The 22,090-nt window shown below is 40.0% G+C and overlaps 1 protein-coding gene across 2 annotated transcripts in view; it reads right to left on the bottom strand.

Annotated features, from left to right (window-relative positions):
• AFAP1 (actin filament associated protein 1) overlaps positions 1–22,090 on the bottom strand; it is a 1,391,048-nt gene that overhangs the window by 873,792 nt on the left and 495,166 nt on the right. For both annotated transcript variants that reach the window (XM_044062808.1, XM_044062809.1), the window contains exon 3: positions 5,160–5,257. In XM_044062808.1, coding sequence (XP_043918743.1) covers positions 5,160–5,257 — 98 coding nt within the window. The remainder of the gene's footprint in view (positions 1–5,159; positions 5,258–22,090) is intronic.

Raw genomic sequence — 22,090 nt, 5'->3', positions numbered from 1 at the left:
AACTCTGCCAAGAATGATTATTCAGGACAAATATATTTAGGAATGCTTTGGTCACCAGTTCCAGGAAAACATAAAATACATGCAATGTTACAGTGGATTAATATATATATATATATATATATATATATATATATATATACATATACATACATACATACATAGACACACATGGGTTCTTCTTACTGATCAAAAGCTACTAACAATAACAGCAATAAATATGGCTGCCCACATCAGCTGCTCATAAGGTGTTCATATTAGATGCTGCCAGTTGATCAGCACTGCCTAACTCTCATCAAAGCCAATGGCTCCCAATTCATTTGAGAGACAATCTGCTAGGATCACTAATTTACACAGTCCTTTCTTCTGTGACATTTCCCCGTCACTTATAAACTCTTCACCAAACTTCTCACATGTAATCTAAGGGGTATCTCAACTCACCTCACTAACTCCAAAAACGAAACTTCATTGCATTGATCATGTATTCTTCATCTAAGCACTTAAGATATGTGACTCCATTCCACTCTCAATCAGGGATGTCCTAAAGTACTCAGACATCAGACAACAGCTCAAGGAACTCTTCTTCACCCAAACAAAATAGAGCTGCACTCACACAGGTCACATTACATGAATCCTGCAGTTCTCTCACACCCCTTACTTTCTATTTCATCCTTCCTTATCTTACTTTGTCATTACCTCACTTAATGCCTCTCATTCCTCCTACTTCCCTCCCCTCATCTCCTCTTCTCTTCTCTCCTCTTCTCTTCTCTTCTCTTCTCTTCTCTTCTCTTCTCTCCTCTCCTCTCATCTCTCTCTCCTCTTCCTTCTCTTCTCTTCTCTTCTCTTCTCTTCTCTTCTCTTCTCTTCTCTCCTCTCCTCTTCCCTTCTCTTCTCTTCTCTCCTCTCCTCTTCTCTTCTCTTCTCTTCCCTTCCCTTCCCTTCTCTTCTTCTCTTCTCTTCTCTCCCCTACTCTCCTCTTGCCTTCTCTTCCCTTCTCTTCTCTTCTCTTCCCTTCCCTTCTCTTCTCTTCTCTTCCCTTCTCTTCTTCTCTTCTCTTCTCTTCTCTTCCCTTCCATTCTCTTCTTCTCTCCTCTCCTCTCCTCTCCTCTTCTCTTGCCTTCTCTTCCCTTCTCTTCTCTTCTCTTCTCTTCTCTTCTCTTCTCTTCCCTTCTCTTCTTCTCTTCTCTTCTCTCCTCTCCTCTTCTCTTGCCTTCTCTTCTCTTCTCTTCTCTTCTCTTCTCTTCTCTTCTCTTCTCTTCTCTCTCTCTCTCTCCTCTTCTCTTCTCTCCTCTCCTCTTCTCTTCTCTTCTCCTTCTCTTCTCTTCTCTTCTCTTCCTTCTCTTCTCTTCTCTTCTCTTCTCTTGTCTTCTCTTCTGTTCCCTCTTCTTCTCTTCTCTTCTCTTCTCTTCTCTTCTCTTCTCTCTTCTTCCCTTCTCTTCTCTTCTCTTCTCTTCTCTTCTCTTCTCTTCTCTTCTCTTCTCTTCTCTTCTCTCTCTCCTCTCTCTTCTCTTCCCTTCTCTTCTCTTCCTCTCTTCTCCTCTTCTCTTCTCCTCTCTTCTCTCCTCCTCTCCTCTCCTCTTCTCTTCTCTTCTCTTCTCTTCTCTTCTCTTCTCTTCTCTCTTCTCTTCTCTTCCCTTCTCTTCTCTTCTCTTCTCTTCCTCTCCTCTTCTCTTCTCTTCTCTCCTCTTCTCTTCTCTTCTCTTCTCTCCTCTCTCTCCTCTCTTCTCTCTCTCCTCTCCTCTCTTCCCTCTCCTCTTCTCTATTCTCTTCTCTTCTCTTCTCTCTCTTCTCCTCTCCTCTCTTCTCTCCTCTCCTCTCCTCTTCTCTCCTCTCCTCTCCTCTCCTCTCCTCTTCTCTTCTTTCCTCTCCTCTCCTCTTTTCTTCTCTTCTCTTCTCTTCTTCTCTTCTCTCCTCTTCTCTCCTCTCCTCTTCTCTTCTCTCCTCTTCCCTTCTCTTCTCCTCTCCTCTCCTCTCCTCTTCTCTCTCTCTCTTCTCTTCTCTCCTCTTCTCTTCTCTTCTCTTCTCTTCTCTCTCTTCTCTCTCTCTCTCTCCTCTTCTCTTCTCTTCTCTTCTCTCTCCTCTCCTCTCCTCTCCTCCTCTCTCTTCTTCTCTTCTCTCCTCTCCTCTTCTCTTCTCTCCTCTCCTTCTCTTCCTTCCTTCCTCTCTCTCCTCCTCTCCTCTCCTCTCCTCTCCTCTCCTCTTCCTTCTCTTCTCTTCCTTCTCCTCTCCTCTCCTCTCTCTCTTCTCTTCCCTTCTCTTCTCTTCCCTTCTCTCCTCTCCTCTCCTCTTTTTTCTTCTCTTCTCTCCTCTCCTCTCCTCTTCTCTCCTCTCCTCTTCTCTTCCCTTCTCTTCCCTCCTCTCGTCTCTTCTCTCCTCTTCTCTCCTCTCCTCTTCTCTTCACAACTCTCACACTTTCTTTCCTTTCTAATCCCCTGCCCTCTGCATGCCTCTCTTACTATTTCTCTGACTTCTCCCGATGGTATCCTTTCCTGCATCTATTTACGGTCACCTCTTCTAATGTCATCATACCTCTCTGTATAATGATATGTTGCTATCCCTGTAACATAAGCCATCTCATTCATTATGGCTACATCCATAAAGCTCTGCCAAGAATGATTCCATTTCTCCATCCATGTTTTGACATTGTAAACTGCTTCTTGAACTAAATGTTGTAGCATTTTCTTGCATGTTTAAATATGTATGTTTCACAGCATACACTTGTATCGGTAAATATGATTTGTTCATTTCTTCTGTGATCCTGTTCACTCAGGCTGTGCCTGCAAATCATCCCCTGAGTCAGGGTACAACCTTGCTAAACAAAATATAAATACGATTCCTGTAAGAACCATTACCTGCACACTTAAGGCATGCTACATGAAGCAATTCCCTTTGTTGTTCATAGTTAAATATATACTTGGAGAGTCATAGAAAGTAACGTACATCTCAAAAGAGCTGTCAGTTTCATGCACGATCTCTCAAGCATTTCAAATTCTCTGTCATGTGTCATGTTACTTTCTTTCATTATCAGTCTTATTCACACCATGGTTTTCATCTGTGATATTACTGACAAAAACGCTTTACCACAACTAAAGACATGAATATCTGCCAACACATATTCAAAATATGCTCGAGAAATGAACTTATTAAATGTCTACCCCACCCCTGGAGCAGACAACCTGCAAATTAATCAAAACAATAAATGCAAAACCCTTCAAGCTAAACCTGGACAACTGGATGAGTATACATAAATTTACTCCAGGAATGATAAGGTTGTCCATTCTTGAGAAGGGGATACCGTATGAGGGTGGGTATGGTCACTGGCAAGAGATAAATGGTCTTGTGACTCAACTGTTTTGTATTTTCTAAGGTACTTCTTAGACAGATCAGATGAGTTTTCAATTAAACCTAATGATTCTTTCCTAAACCATCAAATGACCCTAATCTACGTGATCTTGGAACTATGTAGTGACACACACATGAGGACTTTCAGGAGCTTTCCCCATACAAAATATCTGAACTCAGATTAGAAGCAGTATAAACAGAGAGTAAACAAATGTCCTTTTCTGACCTCTGTAACATTTTGACATATCAGACTGGTTAATAAAATTAGAAGAGAATGCTTGATGGGTAAGAAAAAAATAAGGAATTCAAATATAGAACCTTGTTTACACGTTAGCATGTTAGACATAAGCAAAATTAATGATTTGTAAAAAGAGTAGAAGAGCCTCTCAAAAGAAACAAATCTGCTTAACTGAAAAAGCATGCTTTGAAAGACAAGCAAACAAACACACACACATACATTATTTTTTAGGCTTTGACAGTCTCAAATAAAGCCCTGTTAGACAAGGTCAAGGAACACATTTTAGCTTTAAAAACCTTGCCTTGTGTTTTACAATTTACTTATATGTATCTCAAATTTAGGCAAGTCTGTATCATACAAAATATATTATTTCCAGCTGTGACAGAGTTGTAAATACAATTAAGATGTAACTTTTTAGCATATTTCTTGATCAGGTAAAGTGTCCCTTTTCAGGGATGACCTGAGAGTAGTCAGTTTAACTGACTTTCTCAGAGTCTCAGAGTAGTTAAATAAAGGATCACATCCTGTGTGCTAACTACCATACACCTTCCTTCACTATAAGTATTTTATGATGTAAAAGTTAAAATGGCTACTTAAAGTTGTAAATGTAAATATTTTACTTAGTAACTTTGCACTGCATAAGGAATGCCTCATTTGTCTCACTAAAACTGGTATCTGCAAAGCATTGTGTCACATTAAAATGGATCTGTAGGAGTCTGAAGAATTATTTTTAAAGTCTTAATATGCTTTATTTTGTTTTAATAAAGTAAATAATACAAAATCAATAACTAATACTTCTATCATCTACATGCATAGAACAAAAATAGAGCAACAATAGTCCACATGTGAACTCCAGGCCAACAAACTAAGCCTAGCAAACCCCACACATGCTGAAGATAAACCTAATTCCCTTAACAAGTACCAGCAGGGTGTCCTACATTGCACATCTTCATGTCAGGCTCTGACAATGCACTGACTTCCTTGCCAAGCCATTCATACATTCACTGAAAATATTTCAACAAAGCCAATACACATATTGCATCTGTTGCAGGTATTTGAATGCACAGAATTACTAAACATCACTGTTATCTAAATATACCTCTTTAATTATGACCCTATGGTGACCCAGACCAAAAGCAGCAGGAAGGGAATGTGGTCTGATAGCAAAGCAAGTAAGAATACAAAACAGTTCAGTCCTCATTAAGATGATATGGGCTGAATAAATGTCCTAAGCTCCATCCTTATAAAATGCACTAAAATCACTATACATTTAAAATGGTCAGATAAAAACACCTCAGTACAAATGAATAACTTACTCGGTTATACAACAGACTGAATAAAAAATAAAATGTGGAAAACACTTTGCATTTGTGTATTTATTTAATTGTATTGCTGTTCACCAGTTACTAGCAAATTAAATAATACACATAATACAAATAAAGTATTTTTCTGGACATGAAAGAATAGATCCTATAATTTATGAGAACACTTTAAGAGAAATAGCTGCAGGCCAGGCTTGATGCTATTCAGAACACTTTTCTGTGCAGCCACTTGCTGTAAGAATACATTTTAGGTCACTTACCAGCCATGGCTGGGGGATCTCTGGTAGGGGCAGTTGTGGAGGAGCTGGCAGGCCACTGAATATGTCATTTCTCTGTTTCAGGTCTTTGGTTATAATATCTACAAAAAAAAAAAAAAAAGAAAGAAACCAAAGTTGAGAACCCAACAAGAAAATGTTATTACTGTATGAATGTAAAACACCGTATAAACAGTTAGTACATAGTTGAGGCACAGTGCCCACCAAAGAATGTTCTCAAGCAATGCATTCTATAACTTCAAAGTTGCTCATTACAGTACAAGGAATTGCTGCTCATCATAACTATAATCGATAAATCAGGTAAATGAGGCAATATGACGTTCAAATCTATAGGGCACAATTCGTTTTGGGGTTTTAAAACATCATGCTTGTTCCACTACACAGTAGAAAAAAAGAAGCCTAAACAATTCAGATAATCCAAGTTATTCTCCATTGTTTCATGTGGCCCCTTTAAGATTCACCTTCAAGATCAGCATGAATAAGAACCTGAATAAAGAATGAGAAGAAGTCATTCAGAACCTGTCCGCAGCAAAATAACCTAGATTGTCAAGTTTGCCCAGTAACTATTATATACATAAAGGCTATCAAAACACTCTTGGTAAAGTAAGCTGTATAAGGTTATGTTCTTTGCACACAGGTAGGAACAACATCAAAGAATAGCGTTGTGCAACATTGTCACACCAAAATGATACCACATTAAGGCTCACAACATGTAATATTTAAGAACGATGCTTACATCTTACTTATTTAATCTACAGCTCTTATAACAGAAAGTTAATTGACTTACTCTTTGTTAGGCAAGACAAATCTAGGTAGAACATAGACTATATGCAGACACATTGGAACAAAAAATATAAATGCAGTGCTCATTGTAAAACCAAAAGGTGATAATTTTGTACCCAAAGGGAAGACAGTTTCCTTTAATAATGAATGGACAGATGTAGAAGAAAACTGGATAGAGTGTAAACTTCATGAACATTTAGACTGGATCTGATGTGTTATGAAATACCCAACTGAAAGAACTAAAAAATAAACTCACCCCTAGCTTGTGTTACAACAAGAAAATACATACTATTAAGGGAGGTACTACAAAGGAAAAGCATAGTCTGTATACCTATAGATATCAGTTAAGTCAAAGTCAAAAGTCAAAGTAAACTTTATTGCCATTTAGAACTACCCACATGTAACCTAAACAAAATTTTGTGCATCAGTTAAATTCTTGATATTACAAAGGAAAGTGAAACAACACATAAAAGTAGAGGAATAAACATAACTAACAAATACAATACTTCCCCTAACACACTCAAGAAAGAGCAGAGACATTTACCACACTCATATACAAAAAAAATACCATCCCCTGAGCTAAATTAACTAGCCTATTTAAAGTAATACAAAAGGCACTACAGATTCAAATGCCTAAGTTATTTGTCTAATATTGCACTTGAGTGTGTTAAATAATACTAAATATGGATATAATAAATAAATATTGAACTTACTTGGAATATATGCAAGTATATATTGCACAAATAAATAAAATTGACTTCTTATGTGTCCGGACCCCTGGGACTAGTGCCCGAGTTCAGAAGTCTAATCACTGTAGGGTAGAAACTGTTACTGAATCTTGTAGTCCTCCAGCAGATGCTGCGATTTCTCCTGCTAGATGCCAGATACTTGAACAGTCCATACACAAGATGTGTGTTCTCCTGTATTTTTGTGGTGGCCTTTTGGCTGCTTCTTGCAGAATAAAGATGTATCAATGGAAGAGTGGAACCTGTTGCCTTCTCTGCAACCCTCACCACTCTTTGTAGTGCCATCCTTTCTGTAACTGTGCAGCTTCCAAACCACACTGTGAAGTTGCAGGTGAGGATGATCTCTACTGCACCTCTATAGAAGGTGGAGAGAATATGAGGAGGAAGCTTAGCTGTTTCAGCCTTCTTAAAAAGTGGAGGCATTGTTGTGCTTTCTTGACCAGTCGGCTGGTGTTTCCCAACCAAGAAAGACTCTCTGATATGTGTACACCCAGGAATTTCATACTCTTAACCCTCTCCTCAGTCTCACCATTGATCCTGAGCACTGGGTGGTTTGTTCTCCCTTCCCTAAAGTCATTGACAATCTCTTTGGTCTTGCTTAAATTCAGGTCAAGATTGTTTCCCTTGCACCAGCTGATGAGAGATGTCACCTCCTCCCTGTATGCCTTTTCATCCTCCTTTGTAATGAGCCCCATGACTGTGGTGTCGTCAGCAAACTTGATGATATGGTTGGACTTGTGCTTAGCATAGCAGTCATGGGTCAGGATGGTGAATAGGGTCTATATTATATCCTCGAATGCTTAAAAAAGCGAACGCTGATTGATCGAACTTATTTTCGCGAAACTGCAAAATATTGAAGCAGCAGAAACTCAAATTTTTTCCTAGGGAAAGAATTTGGTTGCCCGTTTCTGTTGCTTCGGTATTTTCAGTGTTATGGTGGAAAGTTACCGGTCGGATTCAGATAAGTGTGCGATTGTGTGGATGTGGGTGTTAGGGTGATTTAGGTGAGTTAGGGTTAGGGCTCGGGTTAGGTGTGTGTGCGATTGAGTGGACATGAAGGTTAGGGTGGATTTAAGTCACTTAGGGTTAGGGAGCTGGTGAGGTGAGTGTGCGATAGTGACGGACCTTAGGGTTAGGGTTTGGGTTAAGATAAGTGGGTAGTTAGTGGTGTGTGCATAGTTTAGTGTAGGGTTAGGTATCAGATTTTAGGTGTATGTGTGTGGATTTCTGTTTGTTTGGTGTGCTTGTGTTGTGTGTATGTATTTTGGATCAGCGATTTTTTTCCCTGGGAAAAAAATCGCTGATCTGACAGTTCGAGATTGTAAGCTTTCGCTTAAATTAGGTCGATCAATTAGCGTTCGCTTTTTTAAGCATTCGATGATATAATATAGACCCAGTGAATAACAGTGGGCTGAGAACAAATCCCTGTGGAACCCTGGTGTTAATTGTGGTGCACTTTGATGTGTTCTTACCTGAACACACCCTATGTGGTCTCTCAATCAGGAAATCCAGGATCCAGTTACAGAGATGTTTACTGATTCCTAAATGTGCCAGTTTTCCTCTCAGCTGCATTGGTACTACCATATTAAATGCAGAGCTGAAGTCTATGAACAGCATCCTCACATAGTTGTCTTTGCCCTCTATCTACTCAAGGAAGATGTGTAGTGCTACTGATATGGCATCAGCCGTAGAATGGTTAGCTATGTACGCAAACTGCAGAGGGTCAAAATCAGGAGGTAGGCATGATGAAAGATACTTTTTGATCAGCTGGTCAAAACATTGTCAGAGTGACTGGACTGTAGTCCTTAAGGCTGGAGGGAGAGGTTTTCTTAGGCAGTGGAATGATGTTTGTTTCCTTATAGCATGAGGGTACTTTCTCCATGGCAAGAGAGGTGTTAGATATTTCCGTGAGCACTGTGCATAGTTGATCACCACAGCCTTTTAACACCTTGCCCAGTATGTTGTCTGGGCCACGAGTCTTCCTGGGGTTCACTCTCCTTAGCTCTCTTCTTACCTCCTCTGTGCTGTGGCTGAGGACTGCATCCTTCTCATCAATGGGTAGCTTTAGTGCCAACCTGTTGTTTCCTTCCTCAAATCTACCAAAGAAGATGTTCAAACTGTCCAGGAATTTGATGATGTCATCACACTCTGCTGACCTGATTTTGTAGTCAGTGATCTCCTGTATGCCTTGCCATAGTCTTCTTGCATCCTTCATGTCTTCAAAGTGGCTCTGTACCTTTCTGCCATACTCCCTCTTAGCCTCCTTTATACACCTCCTCACATTACCTCTTGCTACACTTAGGGCTGCTTTGTCCTTAGCCCTGTAAGCTGCGTTTCTCTCCTTCAGAAGATCATATACCTTAGGGGTGAGCCATGGCTTCTGGTTAACACTAACAGTGATGCTCTTGGTATTTGTTACCCCATCACCACAGTCTGACATTTATGCCATCACTACTTCAGTGTAGTCATCAATGTTCAGATGCTGATTCACTGTGGCTGCCTCCTTGAACATATCTCAGCTGGTTCTTTCAAAGCAGTCTTGGAGGGTGTCCATAGCCCCATCAGGCCATACCCTGATTTGCTTCTTTTTGGCTTTCTCTCTAACCAGTTCAGGGCTTTAAGCTGGCGATAGCAAGATGGTATAATGGTCAGAGTTTCTCAATTGTGGAAGTTGCACTGCCTTATAAGCTTTATTCAGGTTTATGTACACCTTGTCCAGGATATTATCACCCCTTGTAGGAACTACAATTATTACCTATTAAAAGTATTATTAACTATTAGAAACTATTAACTATTACATTTATTATATTAACATATTATTAATATTAACTATTATTAACTATTAGGAATGTCCATATACCGATGGTAGTGTGGGAGTACTTCTTTCAGATCTGCTTTATTAAAGGCACCAGCAGCCACGTGTACAAAGTCCAGATATTTGCTCTGCAGCTCACCTTTTAAAGTTAAAGGCATAAACACAATGTTAAGAATTATTTACTTATAAGGTTTAGAAATGGGATTTCTACTATAACCGAGAAAGTGGTAATATAATTTAATATTGATTAGGTATACCCAAACTCAACTTTATTTATAATGTGTCAGTAATGTTGGCTTTTCTACAAAGATTGTTTGAATTTTTGGGATACACTATCAGATGTGATAACAGCATTGAAGTGGATATTCTGATTTTAGATATTAGCAGTGCATATGACACTGCTGACATAACAAGATCATAGTTGGAAGACAGCCTAAAATATGCCTTTTGACAAAGGAAAGTGCAGTCATTTCCAATGGACGAAGTGGCATTTGCTGTAAAGTGTATATAAGCAAATCTACATATGTATACATAAAGAATATCAGCAAATAAACTGCTGCATCAGCATACACATACTTATAGTACATTTTAACTGCCCACATACATTGAACACAAAATTGAAAACAGAAACTAGATTCTTTTTCCAATCACATCACTAAATCCAGCATGTACACTTACCCCCTCCACCCAACACAGGCACACACACACACACACACACACACACACACACACACACACACACAAACACACACACACACACACACACAAACACATCCACACCATATCTTATCATATTTTATGGAGGACTTTGCCCCCTCTCAACTCCAAGCGGCTCTGCTACCACATCCCATAACTCAAATATACTAAGTCCACAGTTGCACGACAGCAACCAAAGTGAAATCACTGATGGCAAATAACACTCTATTGCTGGATACAGATATCCTAAGCAAAGTACTTGGTAAATATTTGGTGTTGGGTAATAATTTTACTGTTATCACTCTTTTTTTAAAGTATTACAACTTTTATTGAAGTTTTTATTTCTATGAATTGCAAAGTGTGATGCAAGTATACATTTTTATTTAATTAAGCACGTTTTCCATGCTTATTTATGCAACAGCTTGCATTTTATTATTAGTCCTGATGAAGTCCATGAACAGTATGGACAAAAGCGCTTAACCGTATGTATGAACAAAGCTGATTTCTGAAATGGGAATCCATATGATTCTTTTGGTTACTGGTGACTCATTAAGCTAGTTCTGGTATACTTGTTTTACTAGTTTGATTTTCTGGCACATCTATGTCATCTCAATACCATGTGGTCAAGGTACTTTACATCTAATGAAGATTCCAATTTACCATAATGTGGACATTTGAAATCAAGTATCAGGATCAGAATCTGAATGTGGTGACTGTTCAAACATTTAGGACACCTTGTCTTAAAAACTGGTTACAGAAAAGTTGTATTTTTGGTGAGTACAATTATTTATTTATTGAAAAGCCTCCTTTATGACACAGTTTAAATTTTTGCAGCAGAAATTATTGCAGCTGCACAATTCCTACTTTGATGACTGCATTCAGAGAGATCAGATTCCTAAGGACTGCCATGTTTAGAAATTTCCAAACAATGTGCAACATAACTGTTCTTGATAATGACCTGCTTGATCTATATGACCATACAAATCTGGAACTAATGGATATTCTCAAACATTCTAATAAAAGGAAACTGGAATCCCTATTGATTGAACTCCTCCCTTAATTCTAATTTAGTCTTTGACAGTAGAGCTCTGGGCTAGAGCAATATTTTAATAAAATCAACAAGCAATGTCAACAAATTCAGTTACAGCATAACAAACAGTATTATAAGACTAAAACTGCCTATCCCCTACCTAATAAATTGAAACATAAAGAAGATATGAAATTAATTTCAAACAATGAGATGCTCAACAGCTATTCATCTGACAATGATAATATACAACAAGATTTACATTTTTGGATTTCTCACCATGGTGGGACAGTGCATAGCCAATCAACAACAAAGGACTTTCAAATACAGTTGGGAGTTCAAAATCACAACATCCAGTCTTCGGGAAGGAACAACAGAATGATGCAATGAAGGGGATGCAGTCACGTCAAGAAGACGTAGTTGATCTAATTGCTTGGACTGAGAATGACTGTATTTTTGATTTTAAAACAGATGCTATGCACACCTCTAATTGTGTGTCACAAATGATGATGTAATGCTCTTTAAGTGCAGCTTTACGATTATATAGTCAAATGCTTTCCTTAGTTTCAGACTTAGTAGACGCTAAGTTATTCACTCATAAACTCAACCTTGCTTTATTTTTTGGCAACATGAACACTGACTTGGTCTGCACCTCAGTTTTTAGAAGAAAGACTAGCTTTACTTCGACACTACACCCAGTTTTGAAATGTTTTGAGAATATGCGTGAAAAGGATATGAAGTCTAAATGCAAGAAAGCAGTTTTAATGTGCTCAATCTTTTCGTAATGGAAAGACAATTGTTGTTTGCTTTATATAAGAATTCTGCTGAGACAGTCATGTAACCTGATAAAGATGGGGGCATTATCTTAAAAGACACGGTCAACAATGCTGGGGTGATGCATCAGTTATTATATACTGAATCTGTATATTCCAAATGTTTCACTGAATGAAGTATATATAACACATGCCAGAACAGATTTTTTATTGATTGACGTTATGTTGCAAAAAGTTATTCATCCTCAAGATTTGGATTTTCTGAAAATATAGGATCCTATCATCCCAATAGTATGTGGAACACCTAAGGTCCATAAAGATCTATTAAACCCTCCTTTTAAATTAACAGTGAAGAGCATTCAGTCTTAGAAAGAACCCCTGGCCAAATTTGTTGATTTGAAATGTAAAGACTTTTTCAACACTTTGGTCTTAAAAGACCACTGGCATGTTTTTAAAAAAACTTTCTTCAGAGACATTGAAAAATGATTGTTCATTTATTACCATAGATGTTGTTGGCTTATCTACATCTCACATGACATTGGCTTAAGTCTCTTTTATTATTTTTAAGTTTTTTATTAAAGAACTTTGTTTTTTACAAGAATTCATGGAGACAGTTTTACTTAATATTTATTTTTATGTTTGAAGGTGAATTTTTTCAACGAATGTCAGGTGTTGTAATGGGAACTGCTGGGGCTATGTCAGTTTACACAAATAATGTTTTGTATTTTTTGGACAAATTTCTTTTCCAAATCAAAATTCAGTACATTTTTGCACTTTTATTTAAGGTACCATGACAATGTATTCCTTCTATGGGACTGTTGTCTTAATGATTTTGATGAGTTTATGTACACCTTCACACCACACACAAGTTTTTTTTTTCTGCAAAGGCATCCCAATTGATAACCTATTTGGATGTTAACATTTTTAAGGATTTACTCCACAGCAAGCCAACTTTTTTAATGTATATCTGCATTTCCCTAGCTGTCACTCATACAGACAGAAAGTCAACCTTATTAAAGTTTTAGACTTCATACCCTTCAGAAAATTCATGCTAATGAAAAAACTGTTTTCTATCAACTTTCTATGTTTGTAAGAGCAATATTTAAAAATTGTCCCTATTTTTTGGGCCTTTGTCCCCCCCATTATTTATGAATTTGTCCACATTTCTTGCTCAAAGAGATTGAGAGCTATGACTTAACATTTGATTGTGTTTATGTAGGAAAATAAAAGGCAGTCTCCAGCCTGCCATCAGAATGTCTTCCTGGCCTCATTCCATTTTATTACTTTTCCCTCTCTAGTTATTTGCAACAAATACTTTGGTTTCTTTGCCAGTTTTCTCCAGTAAATTCCATCTCCTTCATGCCTGTTTTCTGCATCCCTACTTCTAGTTATCCCTATCAACAAAATCTCCTTTCTCCATTCTCATGTTGATTTAGTTCTTAGAATACTTTCTACTGCTTTACAAATATAATATTCTGCATGACTGTTACACATTAGGATCTATATCTAAAATCCCACCCTGTCCTTATTTCTTGAATCCCCCCGCTTCATCATCATCATCAACCCTTTCCACATTGTATTATAACCTTGTGCTTATGTTATGAGTCATAACTGTAGAGCTCTAAAACATCCCTTCAAATCAGGTAATCCTAAACTACCTTGCTCTATTGGAAAGATCAACTTATCCCACTTAGCACCTGGCTTCTTCCCCTCCCAGATAAACCCCTTCAGCTCTTTATTATTTATTGTCCTCAACTTCTCTCTGGTTGACAAAATATATATATATATATATATATATATATATATATATATATATATATATATATATACCTGACTCATATTAAAAACTAAAGGGACTAAAACAGTTTACTGCTTGTACCTTACAATCCATATCCGTAAACAAGAGGTTCCAGTTTCTCAATTTTTATATTATCGTTAATTTTGCCTCTTCCCTCATAACCTCAGCTGCCTTAACAGAAGCCTTTTTTTATCTTTACTGCTAAATGTTTCATCTTAATCATGTCCTCATAAATGTGGATATTGTTCTACAGAAAAAACAATTTTTATTACTTAATAAATTAGCACCTATCCAGACATGTCTAAGGGTCAGCTCCTGGTGTTTTCTCCTGTCTACATAATGAATCTGGGCATCTTGGGGCAATGCAGCAATTGCCTCATGTACACAGACAACTCTCTCCTCCTACCACCCAACACTACAACCTGTGAGAGATGCAATTATATAGCCAAACTGGAAGCAAAGCTCTCTTCACCCAAGACTGGACTAGACAGTCAAGAGGAGAAGGTAAACACTTGCACCACACCACACTCATCACATAGTCCCTCAAAACCTACACACCAAAATACACACATAGAAACACAAAACACACACCTACATTCATGGAGGCTCTCAATAAAAATCTGCTCAAGCAACAGAGACCTTCAAAGCAGAAACGCAAGCAACCTCCACCCTCCAACACAACCCAAATGACACATAGCCCACAAACTCAGTGTGCCACTCAACCACATCCTATAAGGCATAACAACGTACCCAACATTCTAGGCATAGGTGACTCTATAGTCAGGCACATTGATGTTCCTCTCACCAGGCTAAACAAGGAGAAGGTTACTGCCAGCTGCCTGTCAGGTGCCAGGATCCACCACATAATGCATGCACTCAGGTCACTCCACAACAAGTACAAATAGGACTCTGTCATCCATATTGGTGTGAATTACCTGAGACGTACCACCCTGGACTACATGAAAAGAGACATGGAGGAGCGCTCCGACCTTGTAGCTCAGGCAGGTATGACCCTAGCCCTGAGTAGCATCCTGCCATCACCCAGAATGATAACGCAGTACAAGGACAAAATGATTGACTTCAACAATTGGCTAAGCTTCTGGTGTCATTCTAAGGGGATCCAGTATCTGTCTTCCTGGGATGACATGATCAACAGACCACTATGCTTTGCCAGAGATGGCCTGCACCTGTTTCGCTTGGGATTCCGGATAGTGGCTAAAGCTCTTGCCACCCCTACAGTGCCTTTTTTATTCAAGGTTCAAATGACAAATTCACCACCGTAACAGGTACAAACAAACAAAATCTGAGGGTAATGCTGCTCAGTGCTAGAAGTCTAAACCGCAAAATGCTTTCACTCAAGGCACTCCTTAAAATGGAGAACATCGACATCTGTGCAGTGACAGAGACCTGGTTCAAGGCTCCAGAGAGGCTATAATTCACATCACACCTTATTTATTAAGGATATCCACACCTCCAGGCTAGTTGCTCAGCATAATGCATCCAAGATTATCCAAGTGCAACTAACTATGGGCAAGACAGCAATCCAAATTGTAACTTGCTACAGAACCCCCCACCATGCCCCAGGATTCCCACTCCTCATTTCTTGATACAATGGAAAATATTAGGGTACAACCCAACACCCTAATAATGAGTGATTTCAACTACCCCACCATTAACTGGGAAACCTACTCATGTACCAACTCTTTTGCTCAACGTTTTTTGGAATTCATAAATTCCAGTGCCTTGGATCAACTTATCCACACCCCCAACAGGGGCAGCAATATCCTAGACCTGGTCATTACAACCATGGGTGACCGGTGTTCCACACCAAATGTCACTTCCTTGTTGGTAAGATCTGACCACAAGCTAATCACCTCAGACATCCACATCCCCCCCCCCCCCATTAGGGAAACCTTCGTAAAAAAATTTCTCCAAAGCCAACTTCACGCTTCTTAAGACAGAAGTGGCAAACTTCATGACACCCATGCAGATGGACTATAGAGGTACGACTGCTGAATCCTACAAAAATGCATTTTATAAGCACTTACAGGTGTGCATGGATCGTGCTATTCCTAACAGAACCAAGATGCTATCCTCCAAAAAAGGAAGCCAATGTGGTGGTCCCCCTGCCATAAACAAACTCTACAACAGAAGAAAGAAACTGTTGCAAAAAAGAGTAAAATCCCATGACTGGTGGAACTCCCTGTTCAGCCTCAGTAAGAAGCTGCGATCCCTCAAAAATCCTCCAAATCTAGTTACAAAAACAAATTCACCACTGATTCTAAAGACAACCACAAAGCATTCTACAGCTATGTCAAGAATCTCAATGGCAACAGCACAGAGTTACAGCACAATGGCACTAAATATACATAATCAACTGATATTGCCAACATCCTGGCAGATAGGTTCAGTGCTAACTTTACCCCCCACACACCCCGTAAAGGGCCCATCTCTATACCAAAAGAATGCAAAGTTCCTGTAATCATGGCTGCACAGGTAAAACCACACTCTACAAAGCCAAAAATACAGCATCCATGGGACCTGACAACATCCCAGGTTGCATTCTACATGAACTACAGAAAGAACTGGCACCCTACCCAAGCACCATGTTCTAGCATAGCCTCACCTCAGGCTTTGTGCCTACTGAATGGTGCACAGTGATGGTTATACCACTCCACAAAGGGGAGCCAGCATGGACCCTGGGAACTACCGCCCATTAGCCTAATGAGCCTGATTTGCAAGGCCATGGAACGTATCATCATGGAACTTATAAACAAAGACATTGGTAATCTCCAAACTCTGGACCCCAACCAGTTTGGGTTTGTAAAAGGCAGATCATGTCTCCTAAACCTGATAGACTTCTTTGAAGCAATCACCAAACCCATAGAAGAGGGTAAGGTGGTTCACACAGCCTATCTAGATCTTGCCAAGGCTTTTGACACCATCCCCCACTCTGGAATTATAGATAAACTCACTAAACTAAGTATAAATCCCTATGTCACAAGATGGGTTGCCAACTGTCTCACTGACAGAACCCACACTGTGCAATAGTAGACTCCAAATCTGACTTCAGACCAGTGAAAAGTGGAGTACCACAAGATTCAGTCCTCTGTCCTCTCCTGCTTGGTACCTACTTTTCTGAAGTACAGGCTAACACAGAAGGTCTTTGGCTAATGAAGTTCGCAGATGACTGCAAACTAGGAGCCATAACAGAAACTCCTAACGATGTGGACATCCTACAAAAGGGCATCACTGAGACAGATGCCTGGTGTCAAAGCCATGGCCTCAAGCTCAATGCCAAAAAGTGCATTGTCATCCCCTTTGGTAAAAACACTGTACCCATGAGCTACCACATAGATGGTAGTCTACTTAACACCAAAAGTGTCATAAGAGACCTTGGGACACAGCTGGACAGTAGTCTCTCCTTTGATAATCACATTGCCACAGTAGTCAGGAAATCCTTCTGCATGGCACATCTCATCACAAAAGGTTTCTCATCAAGGAAAAAAGAGGTCATTGTTCCCCTCTACTCGTCACTCATTAGACCCATTATAGAGTACAACGCCCCGTTTGGTATGTACATCACAAGACATCTACAACAACTGGAAAGGCTGCAGAAGTATCTCACAAAGAAGATTACCGGCCTCAAACAGACGCCATACGCAGACCCTCTCAAAAAACTCCAGCTTTACTCCATTGCATATTGCCTACTAAGAGGCAATCTCTGCCTAACCTACAAAGCTATGTCAAACCCAGAGCTGTTGGACATGCTTCACTTAAAGAAATCCCAGTCCCTCCGAGCTACATGCTCTAGGGACCTAAATCTTGTCACCACAATAAATAGAATATGCTGGAGGGATAGATTCCTTTCCCAGAGACTTCCCATACTCTGGAACAAACTACCTATCTATATGAAACAAAGCTCCTCATTAGCACTCTTCAATAAAAATTTTGATGATTGGATGGGAAATAGAAAATTCACCCTGGGGATCACCTATGTGCTTCTGCTCAACAAGGGCACAGGAAAATAATTTTCTTGGGTGGCAAAAGCCAGGAGGTACCTTTTTGGCTAGGCTTATATAGGCCCTAGGGTCAATAGCCTAGTACCTACCTATGAATCTATGAACTAATTCATGTATGGATACATAACTTATGGCTATAGCCTTTGTTTTATCTTCATTAATTCTATAGCCCAAAAAAGGCATGAAACTGTCTCAAAAGGTTCCACAACAGTGAGATGTCAATTTTTGGATTTATCAGATACCAAATAATATCATCCAAAAATAAAGCCAGATTTCTGGATTTCCATGCCAATTATATCCTTGAATTTCTGAGTCTCTTAATTTCTTTGTCAATGGCTTTAAATATAAATCAAATAACAAACTGGAAAAAGGACACCCTTGTTTCGTTCCTCTGTTCAGACATAAAGTACAGTTTTGTACCTACCATAAATGTAGATGTCCGAACAGGATAGCATCTGCAGTCCTAACAAATGGGTTGTCCTGTTTCCAAAGTCTGGGTCTGGCCTCGGCTGGTGTCGCACTTCACCCGACGTCATCTCTGCTGGTCTTCGGGTATAAAGGCATCAGCCGACGCCATTTTCCTCAGTGTTTCTTGCCCCAGATGCCAGTTGCCCTCTTGGAAAACTAAATTTTGGGTAAATGCCAATGTTTCCAAAAAAATAGTAGGCAAACACAAAAATAAGCATGTATGTACATATATACAAACAAATACACCATAAGAGATCCCCTAGCTAGCTATTAGGAGGGTAAATACCTAGGAGTACCACAGAGGGAAGGAGGGTTGACTGCAGATGCTATCCTGTTCGGACATCTACATTTATGGTAGGTACAAAACTGTACTATGTCCTTCAAGGATGCATCTGCAGTCTAACAAATGGGTAGAATACCATAGCCAAACTAGGGAGGAGGAAGAAGAATTATGGTGTAGTTAGGATCCCTTGCAATACAGCAGTGGAAAACCCTGCTCGGGATCTAGAGTATAGAGGTAAGTTGTAATGCTTGGCAAATGTATGCACGGAGGTCCAAGTAGCCTCAATAATGTCCTTGGTAGCCACAAGAAAGCTGTGGTAGTGGCTGTAGCCCTTGTAGAGTGAGGTCTTATGTTCTGTGGAATTTGCTTTCCATGGTAGGAGTAACAGAATCTTATGCAATTTCCTATCCACTTGGAGATTGTCTGTTTGGAAATTGCTTTTCCTTCCCTTCCTGTTGCATAAGCTACTAAAAGCTGGTCAGTTTTTCTATTGCCCTTGGTTCTGTCCAGGTAGTAGCGAACTGTCTATGTACATCTAAGGTATGCAGCAGTCTTTGCCCCCTGTTCTGTGGATTGGGAAAGAAGGTAGGTAGGTGGATTGCCTGGTTTAGAGACACTCTGGATACCACCTTAGGCATAAATGTAGGATTAGTTCTCATGGACACTATCTTGATGGAAGATTAGGAAGGGTTGTACTGCCATTAAGGCCTGTAGTTCAAACCCTTCTTGCTGAAGTAATAGTAGGAAAGCAGTTTTCCAGGATAGGTGTTGAAGATCTGCTGTTGCTGCTGGTTCAAATGGAGGGAGTGTCAATTTTTCTAGCACAAAGTTCAAGTCCCATGCTGGTAATGGTGGTTTCCTAGGAGGTTTTACATTCTTGATTCCTCTGAGGAACTGCCTGAGTAGAGGATGTGAGAAGACAGGGGATCGAGCTGTATTCTGCAGAAATAGCTGATGCATGTATCTTGATGGAGGAATAGGACAGGCCTGTATGGAGAAGCTCTGCCAAGTACTCCAGGATGTTAGCAATATCTATATTTGACACATCTTTTCCTCTTTCAGTACTCCAAATGACAAACCTTTTCCATTTTCCTGCATAGTTCCTTCTTGTTGAAGGTCTGTGGGCCTCAAGGATAATGTCTTTAACCCTTTGGGATAAATCTGGGTTAGTTGCTGTTATGTAATGTTCCAGGCTGTCAGTTGCAGAGTTTTTAGGTTTGGATGCATGATGTTGTAGTCGTTCTGAGTTAACATCAAAGGCATCAGGGTAGTGTCCACGGTCTCCCCCGAGACATGCTCCTCAGCAATGGATACCAGTGTTGTCTTGGCCAATTTGGAGCTATCAGAATTATCCTTGGATGTTCCTCTTTGATTTTCAGTAGTACCTTGTGCATCAAAGGAAGAGGTGGAAATACATATGCTGTCAGGCCTTTCCAACTGAAGGATAGAGAGTCCACCTTCCATGCAAGTGGGTGGTATGTCCTTGTGCAGAATTTCTTGAGCTGGTGATTGAGTGGGGATGCGAATAGGTCTATTTGTGGCATTCCCCATTTCTTTGTGATGGCCTTGAAGATGTCGGTGTAGCATCCATTCTTGAGCATCCGAGGTAGTTCTGCTTAACATGTCTGCTAGGATGTTTTCTTTTCCCGGTACAAATATTGCCTGTAACTGGATGTTGTAGCTCAGAGCCATATTCCAAAGGTCCAGAGTCATTCTGCATAGGCCGTATGAATGAGTGCCTCCCTGTTTGTTGATGTACCACATGACTGTGGTGTTGTCTGTCATTATCATTAAATGGCCTTCTTTGAGGAATGGTCTGAAATTCTGGATTGCTAGTTTTACTGCCAGCATTTCTTTTTGATTTATGTGCAGGTGCAGCTGGTCTGGAGTCCATAATCCTTGTATGCATTTGTCCAGCATGTGTGCCTCCAACCTAGGTCTGAGGCGTCCGTTGTGATGGTTTGGCTTGCTTGAAAGTTGTGGAAGGGCAAGCCTGGGTTTGACTGGCATGCTTGAGCCCACCATAGGAACTCTTGTTTCAGGCATGGGATTAGTGGTATTTCGGTTTCTAAGCTGTGCCTGTGTTGAGACCATAAATTCTTTAGGTACCACTGTAGCTTTCTCATATGCAGTCTGGCATGGACCAGGATTATGCATGATGCCATGAAGCCCAAGGCCTGCAGTACTTTCCTTGCTGTTAGTTTGTTCTGCTTTGTTAATGCCAAGAAGTAAAGAGGGAGTTGTTCTTGTTTTTCTGCAGTTAGGAATGCCATCTGTTTTACTGTGTCCAATTCCGCACCCAAGAATGTTCTTGTTTGGGATGGTATCAGTCTTGACTTTTTTAAATTGACTGTGTATCCCAGGGCTTGTAGTAAGCAAATGACTCTTTGTAAGTCTTTTGTCAGCTTGCTTTTGTTGTCCGCTTGTATCAGGCAGTCATCCAGGTATGGATAAATTTGGATTCCCTGTAGCCTGCAATGAGCGATTACTGATGCCAGGCATTTTGTGAATACTCTGGGCACAGTAGATAAGCCAAAGGGCAATGCTGAGAATTGATAATGCTCTGATCCTGCAAGAAATCTGAGGTATCTTCTGCAATTTGGTCGTATGGGGACGTGCAGGTATGCCTCATTGAGATCTAGAGTTACCAGCCAACACTCCTTGCCCAGCATGGGAAGAAGTTGCTGTAGGGTCAGCATTTTGAATTTTGGAACAATGATGAATGTGTTTAAAGGCGGACAGGTCGAGAATAGGTCTCCAACTTTTCTCTTTTCTTGGTACTAGGAAGAGTCTGGAGTAGAATCCTTTGCCCTGTTCTGTAGGTGGTACCCTTTCCACAGCTCTCATCTTTGTTAATTGAGCTATCTGTTTTAGAGCTTCTGTTTTTGGTTTGGAGGTAGGTTTGGCATTCCTCTTTTTTCTGGTAAGGTGTGGAAATGAAACCTGTAGCCTTGGTCTATAGTTTGCAAAATCCACTTGTCTCTTGTGATATAGTGACAATTTTTTGAAAATAAGGCTAACTTTCCGCCTAAGGGTGCTGCTATTTGTTCCCTGGTAGGCGTGTCAGAGCCAAGTCACTGTGATTGTCCTGTAGCAGTGCCAGTACTTGTGTCTGTGCCTCGTTGCTTATTGCCTTGCCACTGGCGCCCTCTGTAGGCACCTCCTCTGGATTGATTTCTGCCTCTGGAACGTCTATTCCTGCCTCTCTGAGATTTAGAGGAGTCTGGAAAGGACCAATTTTTGGAAGGCCAGTTCCTGCTAAACCTTGGGGGCTGAACCTGTAAGAAATCTTTAACTTTGTACAGATTTTGCCTTCTCTTCCATTTTCTTCATTACTTGCTGGGCAGGAGAACCAAATAGACTGACCTTATCCATAGGAGCATCTAATAGCTTTGCTTTAACATGATCCTGTTCTTTCAACCATGCATGCCTTCTTATAACTGTGCCAGTCATGGCTGATCTAAATGAAGCCTCCAGTGCATCATAGCCACATTTTAAAGAATGG

The sequence above is a fragment of the Protopterus annectens genome, chromosome 2.part1 (assembly GCF_019279795.1).
Source record: "Protopterus annectens isolate FY-2018-M chromosome 2.part1, PAN1.0, whole genome shotgun sequence".
NCBI classification, from domain to species: Eukaryota; Metazoa; Chordata; order Ceratodontiformes; family Protopteridae; genus Protopterus; species Protopterus annectens.
The sequence above is the reverse complement of the archived record's forward strand: the minus strand, read 5'-3'. Positions and strand labels throughout refer to the sequence as shown.